The sequence below is a fragment of the Protopterus annectens genome, chromosome 2.part1 (assembly GCF_019279795.1).
Source record: "Protopterus annectens isolate FY-2018-M chromosome 2.part1, PAN1.0, whole genome shotgun sequence".
Taxonomy (NCBI): domain Eukaryota; kingdom Metazoa; phylum Chordata; order Ceratodontiformes; family Protopteridae; genus Protopterus; species Protopterus annectens.
In genome coordinates this window covers 1164837163-1164858705 of record NC_056729.1, presented here as the reverse complement: position 1 = coordinate 1164858705, position 21543 = coordinate 1164837163, and the positions used below count along the sequence as shown (strand labels likewise).

At 43.1% G+C, this 21543-nt stretch overlaps 1 protein-coding gene across 1 annotated transcript in view; it reads left to right on the top strand.

Annotated features, from left to right (window-relative positions):
• Nucleotides 1–21543, top strand: part of GCFC2 (GC-rich sequence DNA-binding factor 2) — an 881623-nt gene that overhangs the window by 800923 nt on the left and 59157 nt on the right. Inside the window, exon 17 of the mRNA XM_044062700.1 lies at nt 9032–9171. Within this exon, the coding sequence (XP_043918635.1) occupies nt 9032–9171 (140 nt within the window). The remainder of the gene's footprint in view (nt 1–9031; nt 9172–21543) is intronic.

Genomic DNA, 21543 nt, shown 5'->3' with positions numbered 1-21543 from the left:
CTGACAAGAATCCAAGAACACAGATGGAGGAAGAGATTGGGATGGATATTTACTAACTACAGGGGCACTCATCTCTGATTGAGACAGGATCCTTTCCATGACACTGAAAGCCAGTAGATAGGCTGGATGGCTGGACCCAGTTATGTTCAGATCCAGGGACCTGAGAGAGAGAGGGAGAGATGAGGGTCCTGTGCCGAACCCGCTGGATCTGACATGGTGATCAGAGCCAAGCTGTGTAAAGCTCCCAAGGGGAAGGACAACTCTGAAATCCTGAGAGCTGAGCCCAACCCAGAGACTCCGACCCTAACACCTCAGCTCTGAGACACACTCTGCTCTGACAAAGCTAAAGTCAAGAACATCAAGGATGGTAGTGTTGTTTGATACAGGCAAGCCGTTAGCAGTGGCATAGGGAAAGAAGCTGGGTGGTTGAATCTGTGGGACCTAGCACCAAAGAATGTGCCAAAGGAGGAAAAGAAAGGCATGGTGCTTAAGGCACCACTAGAAAGGGTTGAGGAACAGAGGAGGAGGAAAGGATCCCTAGGTCCATCTGTGCCTGAAGAAAGGAATGCATCAGATGCTGTAAATCTGAGCTTGTAAAACTCCCAACTGACTTTGCTGACCTAGACAAAGCCATGGAAGCCAGCTTCAATGCCTTCTTAGCTGGAAGATATGAGTCTCAGACCCAAAAAGGAGAGATGTTCAGATTCAGGAAGGGGAAGGTTCTGGTGAAAACTTTCCTTTTGGTGAAAACCCCCAAGAGGAAGGGGCTAGGGATACTGGGGGTCTGGATGCCAGATGACTCAAAGTCCAGAATTGCAGCCTGTAGTGATTGCTGCAGATGTGGCACCAAGGTATGGGTTTCATCAGAGGAGGAGGAGCCAAAGGCCTCTGGACCTTCAGATCTTGCTGATTGTCTGAACAGGACCAGGGACATTTATGGTAGCTCTCTTCTCTGACTTTAGAACTCTCCTTGCTAGACTTGTTCTTGCCCACCCTGTTCTCTGGCTTTCTGTTTTTGTTTTTAGGATGACAGGGAAGTGGTCACTGTAGGAGCAGAAGAAGATGGCAGAAGCATACCTTTCAACACTAGTTTAGTCCTTCTGTCAGTCAGGGCTCCAGTGCCAAAGGCCACGCAGACCTGTCACTCCATATCCTGGTGAGCTATACTCAGACAATAGACACAGCTGTCACGACAAACTTCTGGGGGCAAATTGTGCTCACACTATTAGTATTTTTTGAACCTGCAGCAGGGGATTGTTTATCCATAGCTACCAAACAAACAATGTAACAACAGTAAATATATATGTTCATCGTGTTTCAGTGTTGCAGTCATGACTGTAGGGTTCTCCCCTGCCGGCAGGCAGTCCTCGGTCGGCCAGAATCCCAAAGTCTGGGTCCGGCGTCGGCTGCTCAGCCATGCTCCCTGACGTCAGAGCGCCAGGATTACAAAGCTGGCCAACGCCATGTTCTCCAGTCTTTCTTGCCGTGCGGTGATAGCAGTTCGCAAGTGCTGGTCGGCTGACTCCTGACAATTTTTTCTAAACGTACTTCAGTCCGAAGATTTTCTTCTTCTACTCAAAGCTAAGTACCCCATTGGGGAAACTTTTTTCTTGCTCCAGTCCGATGTCAGAAAAAGTTAATAATTGTATTTCATGTGGGAAGCAAATACCTCATAAGGATTTTCATTCTTACTGTATTCCTTGCTTAGGCCCTGACCACGACGTAGCTAGTTGTCGGTTTTGTGCTAGATTTAATCAATGTACTATTAAACGAAGGTACGTTTTTGCATTTCATTACTTCGGTAGGCATTTTAATTACAAAATGTCGTCGGACACGCTTCCAGCTACCGGAGTTCACAAACGACGCAAGGATAAAGACAGGCCTCCGAGGTCCAAATCAGACGATATTGTACAAGCAGAGCCAGCTTCAGGTTCGGCCGTCGTCAGTGAGGCGCTTTTGCAGCCCCTGTCGTCGGCCATTTCAGAACCGATGGCCGAAATGGACTCCCATGAGGAGCCAACTAGGCCTTTGAATATTTCAGTTGCAGGACCTTCGGACAATTCTCCTTCGGATGGGTCCGGAGCCGCTGTGCAGGTACCGGCTTCTGAAGGGGTTTTCAGGCCTACTCAGCTTCTGATAAAGGCAAAGCCAAAGACAAAGGCAAAGACTCCTTCCAAATCAAAGACTACAGCCCAGGCCTCTTCTGATCCGGGACCCAAGTCTCAGAAACAGTTACTTAAGATGGCGGAGGACTTACTTACTATGATTAGGGGTTCACATCCCCCTCCAGATAAAAGGCCAAGGCAGGAATTGTATTATGACTCCTCTGATCAGGCTTCTGTTTCTTCAGTTTCTTCTTCTGACCAGGATTATTCTTTCCCTCCTTATGAGGATTCTGATGCTGAGGAATCCATTCCTTCAGCTTCTCCCCCTGAGGATTTCTCTTTTGGGGAAACTTTACATGAATTGAGGGAACATTTTCACTGGGAAGGACAGGAGTACTCAGAATCTAAGAAGAGACTTAAGGATTTTCTTCTTCTTCCCCAACATAGACCCCTGGCTATCCCTCCTATTTTGGATATTGTGGATGATGCTTTTTCGGAGGCTAACTTAACTCCTGACTCCTTTCCTCCAGCTTCTGTTAAGCCAGACAGATATTATAGGGTTCCTGATTCCCACCAGTTTTTATACAAGAATCCTACTGCTGATCCTGAAACCATTTCTCAAGGCCCTAAGGGGGTTAAGGCCACTACTGCTAAAAAACCCATTCCCACTGAGAAGGATTCCAGATCTTTAGAAAGATGGGGCAAAAAAGTGTACACTTCTGCAACTTTATCTATTAGGGCTTTAAACTGTCAATTTCATATGCTGAAATACCAGCAATTTCTTCTGTCTGTTTTGAAACAAAAGCTAACTTCCATTTCCGCTTGTGCAAATGATAAGGAATTACATGACTTAATGCATGCCACTGAACACGTAGGGAAGCATGGTTTACACTGTGGTTTTGATGCCTTGGAGGCTTCTTGTAGGGCTGCTGCCTCTGGCACAGTCATTAGAAGGCATGCTTGGTTAAAGGAACAAAACTTGCCAGATCAAGTAAAAGCTAAGTTATTGGATGCTCCTGTTCAACATAATGTTTTGTTTGGATCTAAGGCTGAAGAGGTGATAAAGAAGATGGAGGACAAGGCAAAATCCATGCAAACGGTTAAGGATTTCTTACAAGTACAGCCACCCAGATTTAGTAGGAATTGGCCTACTAAAAATTGGTCCTTTCCCAATTCAGACAGGCCTCAGAGGGGTAGATACAGACGCTCCCGAGGAAGGCCCCAAACGCAAGCCTCTTATAGACCAAGACAGTGGACTGCTTCCACCCCTAGGGGAGGAAGAGGACAGGTCGCAAGCTCATAGAAAACAGGCTCAATGACTCCCTCTGTTGGGCTACAGGAACGTCTTGCCTGGAAGCCCCTCTTGGAGGAAAACTTTCTCTTTTTCACCTAAATTGGACTCATATAACCCAAGACAAGTGGGCTCTGGATGTGGTTTCAAGAGGTTACAAATTCCATTTTCATACCCTACCAAGACCAAGCGGATGGCCGGATCTACCAAAACATCAATGGTTAGAGGCCTTAAACCAGGTGGAAGCCCTCTTGGCTATGAAAGCCATAGAACTGGTTCCACTTTCAGAAATGGGACAAGGTTTTTACTCAAGGCTCTTTCTAGTCCCCAGAAAGCAAAATTCATGGAGACCCATTCTGGATCTGTCAGTCTTGAACACTTTTCTCGAGATACCAAAATTCACGATGCTTACTCTACAGCAGCTACTTCCAATGCTGACCAAAAATGCATGGATGGTAACTTTGGATTTAAAGGAGGCTTATTTACACATTCCCATCAGGCAGGAGTGCAGAAAATACCTCAGGTTCAAGGCCGGATCGAGGCACTATCAATTCTCTGCGCTGCCCTTTGGATTGTCTACTGCGCCCAGGGTCTTCACAAAATGCCTGGCTCCAGTAGTAGCTTATTGCAGACTCAAGGGAATTCAAATTTACCCTTATCTGGACGACTGTCTTATTCAGGCAGACAGCAAGGATGTCTTACTCCAGCATCTAGAATTTGTTCAAAAACTTCTCAGGTTCCTGGGATTCACTGTAAACATAAAAAAGTCATATTTGACACCCTCACAACAGATAACTTTTCTGGGTGCTCTTCTAAACACAACAACCCAGATGGCATTTCTGACATACGAAAAACAATTACAGCTGGCTTCAACCTTCAAAACCTTGGCATCATTAACTCAGCTATCTGCAAGGAAATTCCTGCAGGCTTTGGGTTACATGGCCTCCTGCATCCTTCTCGTACCATATGCAAGACTACATATGAGGAAAATACAGTGGTACCTAAAAAGTGTATGGTCTCAGCATTGCCACAGTTTAGACATACAGATCACCGTCCTGCCTTGTCTTCAAAAGGAATTCCTTTGGTGGTCCAAGGCATGTACTCAAAACAAAGGGAAGGCCTTCAGTCTGCCTCCAGCCAGTCAGATACTAACCACGGACGCCTCGGATTATGCATGGGGAGCCCATTTTCAGGGCAACTGTCTGCAGGGCCTTTGGACAAAGGATCAGAAACACCTGCATATCAATTGAAAGGAAATGTTAGCTGTTCAGAACGCTCTATTGGCCTTCAGGAATCTTCTACAACCAGGACAACTACTGATACGGACAGACAACACCACAGTTATGTGGTACATAAACAAGCAAGGGGGATCACATTCCTATCCCCTTTGCAGACCAGCCATGAATCTATGGAACACAGCTCTAGCTTACAAACTGGACCTTCAAGCTCAGTTTCTGCCAGGGAAGCAAAACATCCTGGCAGACAGTCTGAGCAGGAACCTGTCAGACCCACACGAATGGATGCTGGACACCGAAATATTCAAGATGATTACAGCAGTCTGGGGATGTCCTCACATAGACCTCTTTGCTTCCCACCTCAATCATCAACTACAGATTTTTTGCACAAGGACATTCCACGAACTAGCTTGGAAAGTGGATGCACTATCATTCATTTGGAGAAACCTCTCTGGGTATGCCTTCCCGCCTCTTCTTCCACGGGTGTTATTAAAGATCAAACAGGACAAGCCCAAGATGATAATTTTACTGGCCCCAAATTGGCCTCGACAGTTTTGGTACCCAACTCTGAAAAACCTTTCTCTGGAGCCCCCTTGGGTTTTACCTCAGACTCCGAACCTTCTGTCCCAATACCAGGGTCAAGTTCTGCACTCCCATGTCAAAACTCTCAGCCTGGCTGCCTGGTTAATCCAGGGTCTATGATTCATTCTCTCCTACCCAAGCAGGTTATGGATGTCATTTTAGAAGCCAGACGTCCTAGCACTAGAAAATCTTATGCAGGAAAATGGAAAAGATTTTGCACCTGGATGCAGGCTCAGGATTCGGATCCTCTTATTCCTAACATTACTCTGATTTTACTTTATCTGACAGACCTCTTACATAAGGGTCTTTCTTTTTCTTCCATAAAAATACATGCCTCTGCTATTTCTGCTCATTATAATACAGACCCTCCAATCTTTTCCCACCAGCTCATGAGACAGTTTCTCAGAGGAGCTAAGAACTTAAGGCCCCCTAGATCTCCACCCATTCCTGCCTGGGATCTCAACTATGTTTTGGAAAAACTCACCTTACCTCCTTTTGAGCCTGCTGCCACATCTGACATCAAGTTTTTATCTTGGAAGACAGCCATCCTGTTAGCTCTGACCTCTGCCAGGAGAGTTTCGACGTTGCAAGCTCTCATGGCTGTGGAACCTTATATTATTTTTCACCAAGACAGGGTGTCTTTAAGGACTAATCCTACTTTCATGCCTAAGGTGGTTTCCAAAGTGGCTTTAAATCAAACTATTCACCTGCCAACTTTTTCCCCAGTCCTCAAAATAGGGGGGAAAGGATCTTGCATTCCTTGGATGTACACAGACAACTACGTTTTTACCTGGACAGAACCAAGGACATCAGGAAATCAGAGCAATTGTTTGTTTCTTATGCTTCAAGTTCCCAAGATAAAGCCATTTCAAAACAGACCATTTCTAAATGGATTGCTCATGGAATCAGATTTTGTTATTCACACCATGGAAAGCAAATCCCAGGGAGTATAAGGACTCACTCTACCAGAGCTGCTGCCACTTCAGCTGCCTTCCTCAGGGGAGTTCCTACCAAAGACATTTTGGAAGCTGCAACTTGGAGTTCAGTGCATACTTTTTCTAAGCACTACAATCTACCTCTCTACTCTAAGTCTAGGGCAAGCTTTGCTTCTGCAGTCTTGCAGGGCCTTTTAGCCACCCCCTCTACTTTATGACCACCTCCCTTTTCTTCTGCTTTGGGATTCAACCCTACAGTCATGACTGCAACAGTGAAACACGATGAACATAGTACAGTTGTGTACACTTACCATAAATGTAGATGTTCGAGTGTCTTCACTGTTGCAGTCTGGGTTACCCTCCCTCCTGTCCCCTCTTATTTTTTCTTTTGTGTGGTTCCCTTCTTCACCCTTCTTCTGAGGTGTATTTGCAAAGGGTATGGGATTTTACTCATTTTGGAACACCTGACATCTGGGGCAAGAAAAACTGGAGAACATGGCGTCGGCTGCCATCTTTGTACTCCTGGCGCTCTGACGTCAGGGAGCATGGCTGAGCAGCCGACGCCGAACCCAGACTTTGGGATTCTGGCCGTCCGAGGACTGCCTGCCGGCAAGAAGAGTAAATGTAGCAAGATCACTAATGATGTACCCCCACAAGCTACCTAAACTATTAATCAACTAACAGCTAAACTTAGACTCTTCACTATAGAAAGTGCCTAAGAAAGGTAGAGGAGGCAAGAAACTTGACTGAAATAACAGGGAAAACAGCACTTATCTGTGGAGCTCACAGGACCACGTCTGATGGTGAGGGTGGCAAATGAGATCTGAGAAGATATGGAAGGGAACAGCATTATAGGTAGAGGAGGTGGAGCTGTACAGATTATTCTGATGGTGCTAGCTTCAGATTCGGTGTACCCACAGGTTGACATGTACGCAATGGACATCAGATCTAAGTTTAGCTTACAAATCTGTTAAAGTATATGCTTATGCTGTTTCAGCTTGTCTGTTTTTGGAGGCCCTTTATACACTAGGACTACAGCTAAACAGTTCCTAAGGGGAGTTATCCATCTTGGGCCACCTAAGAGATAAACTGATCTACCACAGGTCCTCAGTTACTTGCTAGAAAATTTGATCTTGCCACATTCCCTTTGAACTGACATCCTTTTACCGTATTCTGTTCCTCTTTTGGAAGATGCTGTTCTTGCTAGCAGCTTCCCCTGTTAAATACGTTTGATTATTACAAGACCTAATGTGAAAAAGCCCTTTCTGATACTGTGCTGTATCAGGACAGAGTGGCATTGCAAACTAATCCTTCCTTTATGCCTAAAGTAGTTAATTAACTGCCCTTAAACCAGACCATTCAGTTCCCACTCCTTTTTCCTAAGCCTCAAAACTCATGGTGAAAGGAACCCGCATTTCATTGATTTGCATAGACAGTTTGAGATTCTGCATACTCTGAACCAAAGTTGAGAAAAAATGATCAGCTATTTATTTTCTTTGCTAAAGGAAAAGAGGGTTTTTCTGCTAAAAAAAAAGAAAAAAAACCTCTTTCCAAGCAGCTAAGGCACTGCCCACATTGGAAAGATGATGTAAGCCAGAGCCCTGGGAGAGGTCATAGCTCTAGAAGACTGTCTTAACCGCAGGCTGCCAGCAGGCAGGATATCCCAAAAGTGAGTAGTGCAACAGCAAAACTGCTAACATCAACATTTATGTTAAGTTACTAACACAGTTATATTTTCATAATTACTGGAAGACATAACAGTTGTTTACATCCTGGTTTCATACTTCTCAACCTGTTAGTGCAAGAAATCTGAACATAGACTAAAAAATGGGAGGGACAAAGGCCAAAAATAGGGACAGATTTTAAATATTCTTATAAACCTAGAAAGTTGCAAGAATAACAGGATTTATGTTAACATACATTTTTAAAGGATATGTCTGAAACTGAGTGGTATGTCATTATTTACTGATTTCAGCCATCAGTAATTTTCCAGAAAGCTGTAAGTTTTATGAGGAACAGACCAAAAATATGAGGTGAAAATATGGACAGTTGAGAGGTATACCTGGTTTCCTTCCTTCACCTTTTTGTGGTTATATTTTTATGCTGAGATGGGAAAGAACCTCATTCTTAAGTCAGCATGTTTAAAATTCACAAGACAAGTACTTTAGCCTTCAGTTTTTTGTCAGAAATACAGTCCTTCGCGCCAATAAGATGCTTTTGACTGCATTCTTCTGTAGTTTGTATAGTATTGTTATGTAATGAAAGCAAGACAGACAATGGTGGCTACATATGTTATCTACTTTTCCACTCACATTGTATCTGTTCCATTGTTTACACCTGTGTAGTCAGTGTGAATCAGCAGATATAACATCAAGGACTTACCTTGGACAGATATTTTGGTTGGATTTATCCTGTCCTCCATTCAGTGTTTGACATATTCTTCCTGGCCGATCCCATTCTCAGGGACAGATGCATGCCTGTGACAAAGCATGCCATGGCATCATGCATTGGCCTACTTAATAAAGCTACTTCTGTGCACCTGCCATTTCTTTGGTTACTTGTACAAGTTGGCTGTTGACGCATTCTGTTGCAAGTTTCTATGTTTTCAAGCCCCTTAGATATGTACGCACTCACATACAGACGTTTATGTATGTGTGGTGCACATTTATCTTTGTACTTTTTGACTATACATGTTCATCCAACTACTTTGAGATCTGTACTGTAAAATACTATGCATGACAAAAAAAATGTAGACTTCTAAAACTTATGTATTGGTAACAGCAATCTTGAAATTTCTGGCTTTCTTATGTAGCCTGTGTTACAAAATGTGAATACATTTACACAGAGCACAGTTAAAAACTGTTTTTTTTTTAATCTCAATAGGTAATTGCATCTTTTCCCGAAAGTTGGTTCAAAGATCTGAAAGATGGTGACAGCCTTCCTCAGCTGTACAATCTGAGCCGACATCTCTTGCAAACAGCACATGCCTTGAATGTAAACTGTTCAGAAAACACTTGTGTCAGGTAAGTTCTGCCTTAGAACAGCCGTATAACAATATTGTGAAGGTGGAAGGCCTGCTGAAAGGGGTCCGTGGAAACTGTATATGTGCACAAACTTAGGCCGTCTAACAAACTGATAAAATACAGGAAACAGAGTCAGGACAAAGAAAGCGGCACTTGAACGGCAAACAAGTAAATTTAATAAATGTAAAGCGCTTTTTGTTTGTGTGAAATGCACAAAACTTCTTCAGACAAATAATTACATTTAGTGTCCACCTTATATACACGAACTGATGTCAGTTCAATGAATCAATGAAAAAGTAAAACACTAATCAACATTTAAAGAAATAGTAACCACAAAGAACCACCCACAGTACAAACTATGAGGCACAATATGCCCCCTACTAAAATACTAATAGAACAACAAACTATAATTCAATCTCAATAAAAATTGAAAAATTAAAATATTAAAAATGAGAAGTAAAAACTTAAAATTAGATAAGTGTTTTACTTTTTGATTGATTCATTGAACTGACATCAGCTCGTGTATATAAGGTGGACACTAAATGTAATTATTTGTCTGAAGAAGTTTGTGCATTTCACACAAATGAAAAGCACTTTACATTTATTAAATTTACTTGTTTGCCGTTCAAGTGCCGCTTTATTTGTCCTGACTCTGTTTCCTGTATTTTATCAGTTTGTTAGTTGGCCTAAGTTTGTGCCCTAGTTTATATATGGCGTCTGAATCAGGAGATTGTGATAGCGGCACTTCATTTCGGAACACACCGGAGCTTCTTAAAAATGTAATAAATTATAGTGTTTCCTTTGCAACAAAAGGTCCTGACCCTATTTCTAACGCTACATTGGACGTTTTAATGCAGCGTATGGATGTGCTCTTTGACAGATTGGATAAATTAGAGAACCACCAACATGCCAATACAATATTGCCTCCGTCTAACCTAGTTTCTCATGTGAGCATGACTACTGATTCAACCAACCACACCGCTGGACGCCCGTTAGGATCGTCAGGATCATCGAGCCTTACATGCGGGCAGAGGAGTATTCCGGCCAGCCGCTCAACCACTTCCGACGAGTTACCGGCTTTCCAAGTTGCGTCAGATGGTGTGGTTGTTTCACAGACAAACAAAGCGTGTTTAATTTCAACAAACAACTCTAATGCTAATTCTTTTAATACAGCCATCAGGGAACCTTCGGCTGCAGGAGAACAAGCTGTATCCAACATTAACACTGCCCATTTCCTGGACATAAAGAACTGGATGGCCGACAATTTTTCTTTCTCCACGATACCTGAAGGTTCGAAGCAACAAATAGTTGACAAAGGCTGTGAATACTTAGACATAACTTATAATTTAAAGTTACTTGATAACCTTTTAGTAAAATTGAAAAAGACACAACTTGAAATATCCTATTTTCAAGAGTGTCTTAAACGAAAAATTTTCCCAAAGGTTTAAGACATTATCAGTATCCTACTGGCCTGTTTGCAAATTCAGCATTTCATAAGGACCTGATATCTTTATTTGACCAACAGGGTTCAGAACTATTATCATTAATGAGTAAACATTACTCCCTATTAGCTGAGACTTTAAGTCTTCAAGTTTCTGACTTGGATGCCAAGATTAAATTAGATCAAGAATTTTTCCGCTATAAATACGAATATAGCAGAATGTTCACAAGCATTGACCAATATTTGGACAAGCTTAGAAAAAATAAGATCAAGAAAACTGATAGGGATATGAAGGCCTATAATGGGGGAACAGCCTACCCTATTCCATCTCAAGCTCAGGTCTGGAAAGGTCCATCAACTTCAGGTCAAACTTCCAATAACAACAGTACTCTGTCACCACTACCTAGCAGTTATTATGAAAACAATGAGCCTCTTTTGAAAAACTCTTTTGCGAGTAATGATGTTTTCACAGACACTGGGCCCCAAGATGACCCTAGAAGGAGTGAAAGGGTACAGAACAATAACAGGCCAGGCCACTACAATTTGAGATCTAACGACCCTAATTTTTTAGGAGCAAGACCAAAACAAGCATCAACGAGACTAATCAGACTGGCAAAGAGAATTCGAAACAATACAGGAACTAGTTTCTCCATTGCAAGTTTCCAATGTCTTAGTTCCTGATGTAGATTTTGTTTCTTCTGTTTCTTTAAATTGTGAACATGATTTATCTGACTGTTTGGGTTGGGAGGGTGGCCTAATGGTTAAGGTGATGTTCATCGTGCATACAGCTGCAGTAATCACAGATGGGTTTTCTGCCGTCAGGCGGGTCCTCGGTCGGCCGAATTCCAAAGTCTAGGTCCGGCGTCGGTTGTTGTCGCTTTCTTTCCTGACGTCAGTGCGACAGGGGTATATAAGACACAGCCGACGCCATTTTCTTCAGTCTTTTTTGCCGCGCGGTGCCCGAAGCAGAAGCAGTTCGCAAGTGCCGGTCGGCCAGCTCCTGAATTTACAAAAAATTGGAAACCGAAGTCTTCTTTAAAGCTAAGTACCCCGTTGGGGAAACTTTTCTTGCCTCAGACCGATGTCAGACAAAGTTAACAATTGTATTTCTTGTGGGAAGCAAATACCGCATAAGGATTTCCATTCCCTTTGCATACCTTGTTTAGGCCCAGACCACGACGTCTCGGGCTGTCACTTTTGCGCTACTTTCAATAAACGCACTATTAAGCGTCGGGTGGAGTTCGCCCAACACTTTTTTGGTAAAGCCTTTGATTATAAAATGTCATTGGAGACTACGACTACCGTTTTGTCCAAAAAACGCAAGGACAAGGACCGACACGCGAGGTCCGTGGTCTCCACCGACACCACGCCAAAACCGGCTACACGTGGTCCGGTTCTCAGCGAGACGCCTATGCAGCCCCTGACTACCGACGACACTTCTTTGGCGGTGTCTTCTGTAACCGAGACCGCAGGTACCTCGACCCATACCCAGACAACAACCACCGAAGCCACTGTGAGTGCTGAGCCTCCTAATGTGGACAGGTCCACTTCCACCCATGGTGTCTTTAGACCCTCATCTTCCTTTTCCATTAAGGCCTTTACTAAGTCCAAATCAGCCATGCATCCCAAGAGGCCTGTTGCACAGGGCCCATCTCCAGGCCCCATGCCTAAAAAGCAGATGCTTAAAATGGCTGAGGATTTAATTACTCTCATCAGGGGTTCCCAACCCCCTCCAGACAAGAGACCCAGAGTGGAGGAAGATTCTCCCTCTTCTGACCAGGGCTCCATTTTTTCAGAACATTCTGATGTAGAGGAACACTCGTACTCCCCTTTTGAAGATTCTGATGCAGAGCAGTCCATTCCGTCAGTATCTCCCCCAGAGGATTTTTCCTTTGGGGAAACCTTGCACACCTTGAGGGAACACTTCCATTGGGAAGGCCAAGACTTTTCTGATTCCAAGAAAAGACTTAGGGAATTTCTTTTGTTACCTCAACACAGACCTCTGGCGATACCTCCTGTCTTGAACATACTTGATGATGTTTACTCGGAGGCTTGCCTTAATCCGGATTCCCTGCCTCCTGCCCCAGTCAAGCCTGATAGGTACTACAGAGTTCCTAACTCGCACCAATTTCTTTACAAAAGCCATAATGCTGACCCTGAAACCATTTCTCAAGGCCCCAAGGGAATGAAGGCCTCTACTGCTAAGAATCCACTACCTTCCGAAAGAGAGTCTAGATCCTTAGAAAGGTGGGGAAAAAAGGTATATACCTCGGCCACCCTAGCCATGAGGGCCTTAAATTGTCAGTTCCATATGCTTAAATATCAGCAGTTTCTGTTATCACAATTAAGAAATAAAATGTCTCAACCTGAACAACCAGATTTGAAGGAGTTGCAGGATATGATGCATAGTGCAGAACAAGTGGGTAAACACACCTTACAATGTGGCTATGATGCCTTAGAGGCCTCAAGTAGAGCTGCTGTTACAGGATCAGTCATTCGTAGACATGCCTGGCTTAGGGAACAAATCTTGCCTGATCATGTTAAAGCTAAACTACTAGATGCTCCTTTACAAAAGGATGTACTATTCGGTACTAATGCTGAGGAGATACTACGGAAAATGGAAGAAAAAGCTAAATCTATGCAAACTGTCAAAGCTTTTCTACAGGTTCAACCACCACGTTTTAGCAGAAATTGGCCTTCTAAAAACTGGTCCTTTCCAGCCACGGACAAGCCCCAAAGAGGTAGATACAGGCGCACAAGGGGCAGAGGACAATCTCAAGGATCATATAGAGGCAGGCAATGGCAAACTCCAGCAAAAAGAGGTGGCGAAGACAGTGCACAACAATACAGGAAACAAACCCAATGACTTCCTCCTTTTCATGCCAAGCAAGTCTCAGCTGGCAGCACCCTTGGGAGGAAAGCTGGCATTATTTACAAGAAATTGGCATATTATCACAACAGACAAATGGATCCTGGACATTATAAACAGAGGCTACAGATTTCATTTTCACACTCTTCCAAAAATGAGAGGCATGCCAAACCTGCCACACAATCAAAGGGCAGAGGCACAAATACAAATTTCAAAGCTCATGGACATGAAAGCTATTCAAGAGGTACCTACTCACGAACAAGGTCAAGGTTTTTATTCCAGACTATTTCTGGTACCAAGGAAAGGAACCGACTGGAGACCCATTTTGGACTTATCCATCCTAAACACATTTCTACTGCACCAAAATTCAAGATGCTCACATTACAGCAGCTTCTTCCCATGCTGGGCAAGGAGTTTTGGCTGGTAACATTGGACCTCAAGGAGGCATACCTGCATGTCCCAATCAGACAAAGCTGCAGAAGATACCTCAGATTTCTTGCAGGTTCAATCCACTATCAATTCTCTGCATTGCCCTTTGGCTTATCTACTGTGCCCAGAGTATTCACGAAATGCCTGGCATCAGTAATTGCCTACTGCAGACTTCAAGGGATACAAATTTACCCTTATTTGGACGACTGCCTGATCCAAGCGGACAGCAAGCACATACTTCTGGAACATCTGGCTTATGTAACACGGTTATTGAATTCTCTGGGATACACAGTCAACAAAGAGAAATCCAGGCTAACACCATCCCAGAAAATAACTTTCCTGGGTGCCAACTTGGACACAAACACCCAGATGGCCTATCTCACGCCAGAAAAACAGGGGCAACTAACTCAGTACTTCAAAATGCTAGCAAATTGTACCAGGCTCACTGCAAGGAAAATCCTGCAGGCTCTGGGCTTCATGGCATCTTGCATTCTTTTAATCCCATGTGCAAAGTTGCACATGAGGAAACTTCAATGGTACCTAAAAAACCTATGGTCTCAACACAGCCACAGTTTGGAAACAATAATACCAATAATCCCATGTTTGCAAAAGGAATTTCTATGGTGGGCCCAAGCATGTCAAACAAACACAGGTCTTCCATTCCGCAAGCCTCAAGCAAATCAAGTCATCACAACAGACGCCTCAGACTACGCCTGGGGGGCGCACATGACAGACAGGTGCATTCAGGGCAAATGGTCACAAAAGGAAAAGCACCTTCACATCAATCAAAAAGAAATGCTAGCAGTGATAAATGCAATTACAGCTTTCAAGGACCTCCTGCATCCAGGGCAATTATTGATAAGAGCAGACAACACCACAGTAATGTGGTACATAAACAAACAAGGAGGAACACATTCATACCCCCTGTGCAGACTAGCCATGTCACTTTGGAACTTGGCACTGGAATGGCAAATCGAACTTCAAGCACAGTACTTGCCAGGTTTGGAAAACACGCTGGCAGACAATCTAAGCAGAAATATGACAGACCCACATGAATGGAAGTTGCATCCTCAAGTGTTTACAAAGATAATCCGAGCATGGGGAAGGCCAGATATAGACCTCTTCGCCTCCCACAGGAATCATCAATTGGAAAAGTTCTGTTCAAGGACCTTTCATCCAAAGGCCTGGAGAGTGGACGCCCTTTCTTTCAGTTGGGCAGCATGGACAGTTTACGCTTTCCCACCTTTGCCTCTTCTGCCCAAGGTGCTCTTGAAAGCAAGAGCAGACAGACCGAAGATGATACTGATTGCTCCAGACTGGCCAAGACAACACTGGTACCCACTCCTGAGGAGCCTAACGTATACTCCTCCCTGGTCCCTACCTCTAATGCCTCTTCTACTGACTCAGCACAGCTACAAAACTCTTCACAGTCAGCTGAAAACAATCAATCTCGCTGCATGGAAAATTCCTTAACACCACAACAGACCCTACTCTCCAAAGAGGTGCAGGATGTCATTTTGGAGGCCAGAAGGCCATCTACTAGAAAGGCTTACTCCGCAAAATGGAAACGGTTTTGCTCTTGGAATGAGAAAAAAGGCCAGGATCCTAGAAAACTGAATTTGCCTCAGATATTACAGTATCTAGCTGAGCTGTTGAACAGTGGACTTTCATTTTCCTCCATAAAAATTCATGCCTCAGCCATTTCTGCAGAATTCAACACTGATCCACCCTTATTCTCTCACCCACTCTTAAGACAGTTCCTCAGAGGGGCTAAGAATATAAGACCTCCAAGGAAACAACCAATACCAGCCTGGGATCTTACATTCTAGAAAAATTAACATTGCCTCCCTTTGAACCAGCTGCCTCAACAGATTTGCAATATTTGTCCTGGAAAACAGCTTTCCTTCTGGCCATTACCTCAGCTCGTAGGGTTTCGGAACTACAAGCCCTCATGGCTGTGCAGCCCTTTCTCATCTTCCATCAGGACAGGGTTTCCCTTCGAACCAACCCGTCATTTATGCCTAAAGTGGTATCCAGGGTAGCTTTAAATCAAGCCATACACTTACCTACCTTTTACCCCAATTCTCAAAACAAAGGGGAAAGGCTGCTACACTCCTTAGACATCCATAGACAGCTACGTTATTATTTGGACAGAACAAAGCCTTTCATGAAATCAGAACAACTTTTTGTGTCCTATGCTGTGGGAGCTCAAGGGAAGCCAGTTACCAAACAGACAATTTCAAAATGGATAGGCCACTGCATACGGTTTTGTTACTCCTTTCATGGAAAATCTGTCCCTACAGGCATCAGATCCCACTCCACCAGGGCCACAGCTACCTCTACAGCCTTCCTCAGAGGAGTTCCCACCAAAGATATTTTGGAGGCAGCCACTTGGAGTTCTGTGCATACCTTCACCAAACATTACCACCTGCCCTTATACTCCAAAACTAGAGCAGGCTTTGCCACTGCTGTGTTGCAGGGCATTCTGGCTCATCCCAGTTCCACCTAGTGCCTACCACCCTGTGCGTAGCTTTGGGATTCTACCCATCTGTGATTACTGCAGCTGTATGCTGATGAACATAGTACAGTTTTGTACCTACCATAAATGTAGATGTTCGAGTGCTAATACAGCTGCAGTACAGGTTTCCCTCCCTCCTTCCCCTCTTGGTAAAGGCCTAGGTGCTAACCCCTCCTCATACAACCTGATTGGGTTATCCTTCTATGGTATATTTGCTTGTAACTACTGATTTTTGATTATATTGCATTGCATGAATATATATATATAATTTATGTATTGCCTTCCTTCTGGGGGCACCTGACATCTGGGGCAAGAAAGACTGAAGAAAATGGCGTCGGCTGTGTCTTATATACCCCTGTCGCACTGACGTCAGGAAAGAAAGCGACAACAACCGACGCCGGACCTAGACTTTGGAATTCGGCCGACCGAGGACCCGCCTGACGGCAGAAAACCCATCTGTGATTACTGCAGCTGTATTAGCACTCGAACATCTACATTTATGGTAGGTACAAAACTGTACTTTTGCCTTACAAACACAAGTCTCACAAAGGATAAATGACTAGGCTTAAAATGGCTCGCAAGGGCAGTTAGCTTAGTACTAACCTATGAACCTATGATGTTTTTCTTGCATCTAATAGTATAAATGACTATGAAGGGAACAACTTAGCGATTCCCAAACCACCTGTAGTATTAACTAATATTGACGGTGACTTTAAGGTTTATAATTACTCTACAGTAGCTATTACACAAGAACAAGTTGAACTTTTCTCAAAGGGTTATACATATGTTCCCGCCCAGAGATTAGACATAGTTAAAACCATCATTGACATTAAATTATTTACGAGGAAACTTAATTTTAATTTAATGATGGGCGGTAACAATATTACAAACAACAACCCTTTCAGAATTTCTAGTGTTTATAACCCACCATTACATCCACTGTTGAATGTTTGTGAACAAATGTGTGAGTTAGATATTCATCAGAAATTTAAGTCAGGACATAACTTTCCCACTTTTGGTAATGTTTCAAAAGCTGAAAAGGAGTGTATCGACCTTATTAAACTGTATGATATTCGGATCTGTAAACCAGACAAGAGTGGGGGTTTAGTCATTTTTGGCAGTGACAATTGCAATGCAAGAATGTCACATTTATTCTATAGTCCATCCTATCTCCCTAGTTCAAGATCTGAGACTAATGGTGCTTACAGCATCATAAAGAACAGCATCGAGGAAATGTTCATAGAGGGTAGGTTCGACCAGAGTACTTTTAATTACATGATTATTTACTTAGCCCAGTGTCAGAGCTGCTTAGCATTTTACATCGGCAAGACGGAGAGACGCCTCCATGATCGCATTTACGAGCACATTTATGCCATCAGAAAAAATAAACCTGAAAATGCTTTGGCTAAACATGTTTCTTGTCACCCAGACCACAATTTTAAATTCATGGTGATTGACCAGGCCATTCAGAACTCAAGAGGGGGCCCAGTCGGCTTAAAATTGGAAGAGCATGAACTCACTTGGCAAATTAGATTGAATGCGTACAATGTGCCTGGATTAAATGAAAGCTGCTCTATCAGTAGTATTTTAAAGATTAAAAGTTTAGCAAGATGAACTTGTTAAGTGTTATCTAATTTTAAGTTTATCTTCTCATTTTTAATATTTTAATTTTTCAATTTTTATTGAGATTGAATTATAGTTTGTTGTTCTACTAGTATTTTAGTAGGGGGCATATTGTGCCTCATAGTTTGTACTGTGGGTGGTTCTTTGTGGTTACTATTTCTTTAAATGTTGATTAGTGTTTTACTTTTTGATTGATTCATTGAACTGACATCAGTTCGTGTATATAAGGTGGTCACTAAATGTAATTATTTGTCTGAAGAAGTTTGTGCATTTCACACAAACGAAAAGCGCTTTACATTTATTAAATTTACTTGTTTGCCGTTCAAGTGCCGCTTTCTTTGTCCTGACTCTGTTTCCTGAAACTGTATATGTGTTAGTTTGACAGAAGTCACTTTGGAATCAAGTTTGGCAGACACTTTTATCATATAGCTGTGACTGATTTAAATATGAATCTGGACCAGCCTGCATGTCTGGCATTTCATACTGTTGGGAACTACATCATTCTGATGGTCACAAAGAAATATTTCAGAGCAGGTAAAACATAACCTTACTTTAACCTTCATCTTTCCTGGAAAAACTTATTTTGCTTTTGATTCTGTATCAATCTGACTAATGCACTTCATCTTCCTGTTGCATTAACTGGTAGATTTCTCTCAGAACTCTGTTGTTCATGCCATATAGGCACTTCCTCTTTGTAGACACGTTAGCAGAAGTTATTTTATTGTGCCTTGTTTTTGCAATACTTAAATTTTTTTTAACACATTAAACGGACTTGTGCAACACTACATTAATCATCACAAAATGTTTTAAATTTATACAACAGAATCTTCTTCTTCTTTCAGCTGCTCCCGTTAGGGGTCGCCACAGCAGATCAACTGTTTCAATTTCTTCCTGTCCTCTACATCTTGCTCTGTCACACCAACCACCTGTATGTCCTCTCTCACCACATCCATAAACCTTATCTTAGGCCTTCCTCTTTTCCTGTTACCTGGCAGCTTCATCCTTAGCATTTTTTTCCCAATATACTCTGCATCCCTCCTCAGCACATGTCCAAACCAATGTAATCTTGCCTCTCTGGCTTTGTCTCCAAACCTTCCAACCTGGGCTGACCCTCTAATATACTTATTCCTAACCCTGTCCATCCTCATCACACCCAGTGCAAATCTTAACATCTTTAACACTGCCACGTCAAGCTCTGACTCCTGCCTTTTTGTCAGTGCCACTGTCTCCAACCCATATAACATAGCTGGTCTCACTACCCTCTAGTAGACCTTCCCTTTCACTCTTACTGGTACTTGTCTGAGTCACAAATCATTCCTGACACTCTTCTCCACCCACTCCATCCTGCCTGTACCCTCTTCTTCACCTCTCTTCCACACTCACCATTACTCTGAACTGTTGATCCCAAGTATTTAAACTCATCCACCTTCGCCACCTCTACTCCCTGCATCCTCACCATTCCTCTGTCCTCCCTCTCATTCACACACATAAATTCTGTCTTAGTCCTGATGACCTTCATTCCTCATCTCTCTAGAGCATATCTCCACCTCTCCAGGGTCGGTTCCACCTGTTCCCTACTCTCACTACAGATCACAATGTCATCTGCAAACATCGTAGTCCACGGGGACTCCTGTCTGATCTCGTCTGTCAACCTGTCCATCACCATTGCAAATAAGAAAGGGCTCAGAGCTGAGCCTTGATGTAATCCCACCTCCACCTTAAACGCATCCGTCACTCCTACCACAGACCTCACTGCACTGCGGTAAAGCGATAGCATTTCAACTGAGCAACTCAAAATTACTTTGCTGCTCATATGATGTTGGCACTAGACTATTCAACACAGCAGTGGACAGTATGATCCTTCACAAGAGTCCCAGGCCAGTCCTAGAGCATCATGGAAATGCAAAAGAAAGGAAAGGCAGATATTGGTAATAGTCTCCTGAAGATGAGTCCAGCTGGAAGATGTCTCGCTTTCCTGTTATGTAACAAGCTCCCATATGACTTGCAGGGGGGTGATTTGAGCCAGCGTTATGGTAAGAGACCCACAAGACATACAACCCCAGCAGTCATCCCAGAGAGAGTAAATTCCAGGTTGTAAGCACCCCTCATCCCCAAGTCATGTGGTGCAGAATTTACCCATGATTATCCTGTGCACAGGGAGTGGTTTATTGATTTCTTTGGCAGGTGTTTTGTAGCTGCACTTCTGACAAAATATTCTTCTCCCTAAGCCTTAACATCAGTCATTTGTTTGATATGGTATGGGGCCTTCTCTTGCAGATGTGAAAATGCATCTTTAAGGATTATCAGCTAATGCCAATGCCTGGCTTTATGCAGGCCTTTCCCATCCTCATTCTGCCTTTTGCAGGTGTTGTCCCCAAGTGTCAGTGCCCTACCCTCTGACTTTGCTTGCTGCATGTTCAACCCATCTCACTTGAGTCAAGTGCGTGGTCCATCCTTCTTGGACAGGGGAGTCACAGGACCCAGTGACCCTTATTTGTGAGATGGCTAAAACCGACAAGATCTCAACTCCCTGTAGCTATCCCTATGATCTCTCATTTTCAGAAAAACTCAGGTTTGTGAAGTTCCCTTTAGACTTGCCTTTGGCTGCCTTATCTTCTTCCCATACATTTTAAATGAGTATCTGGAGAGGAAAGATGAGCTGTGAGTCATCCATCCTTTCAGAGTGTGCATAAGGATGCTACCTTTAAATCATGGAATCATCCAGATGCTACTACATTTTTTCCCATGGAGGTGTATTTCATCTTCATTTCCCCAGCATGGGATCATCTGTAAGCATCCTAAGGCTGACTCCAGTTTGACCTGTGAAGTTTAACATGCGACAGTAACCATAACACTTGTACACATTACCAGCTAGTAAAAAGAATTTGAACAGGTTATCAAGAGGCTATTTTCCTCTGCAATATTGGGGCTCAAATCTTTCAGCTGTCTGTTTTGCTTGTCTAGGTTCCACTGTTGCCTAGTGGAACAGAAATTGAGAAGCTTTATTGACAATTTATCAAAAGATGAAAGGTTGTTTTTGAAAAATGTATCTCAAAACAGCCAATACAGGTTTATGAAACCAGACAAGGGTGGGGGGATGGTGATTATGACCAGAATGGACTACTGGAGTAGGATGACTAATATTCTTAATGATGAAACAACTTATAGGAGAATATCAAAAAATTAACTACACAGAGCTTATCTAAAGATAGATCTGTATCTTCAGGATGCACTTTTTCAGGGTATGACCAATGAAATAGAATTTAATTTCTTAGTAGTAAAATTTCCAACATTGCCAGTCATGTTTGGCATTCCCAAGGTCCACAAAGAGGTGAGCAACCCCCCATTTAGACTGATAGTTGCAGCTAGGGACTCTAAGACAGAACCCCTTGCTTCCTTTGTGGACACTTGTTCTAAAATAGTAGTTGAAGAAGCTGGACATATTTTGAGAGATTCTTGGCACTGTCTTGAGAGGCTAAGGCAAGTTAAAGA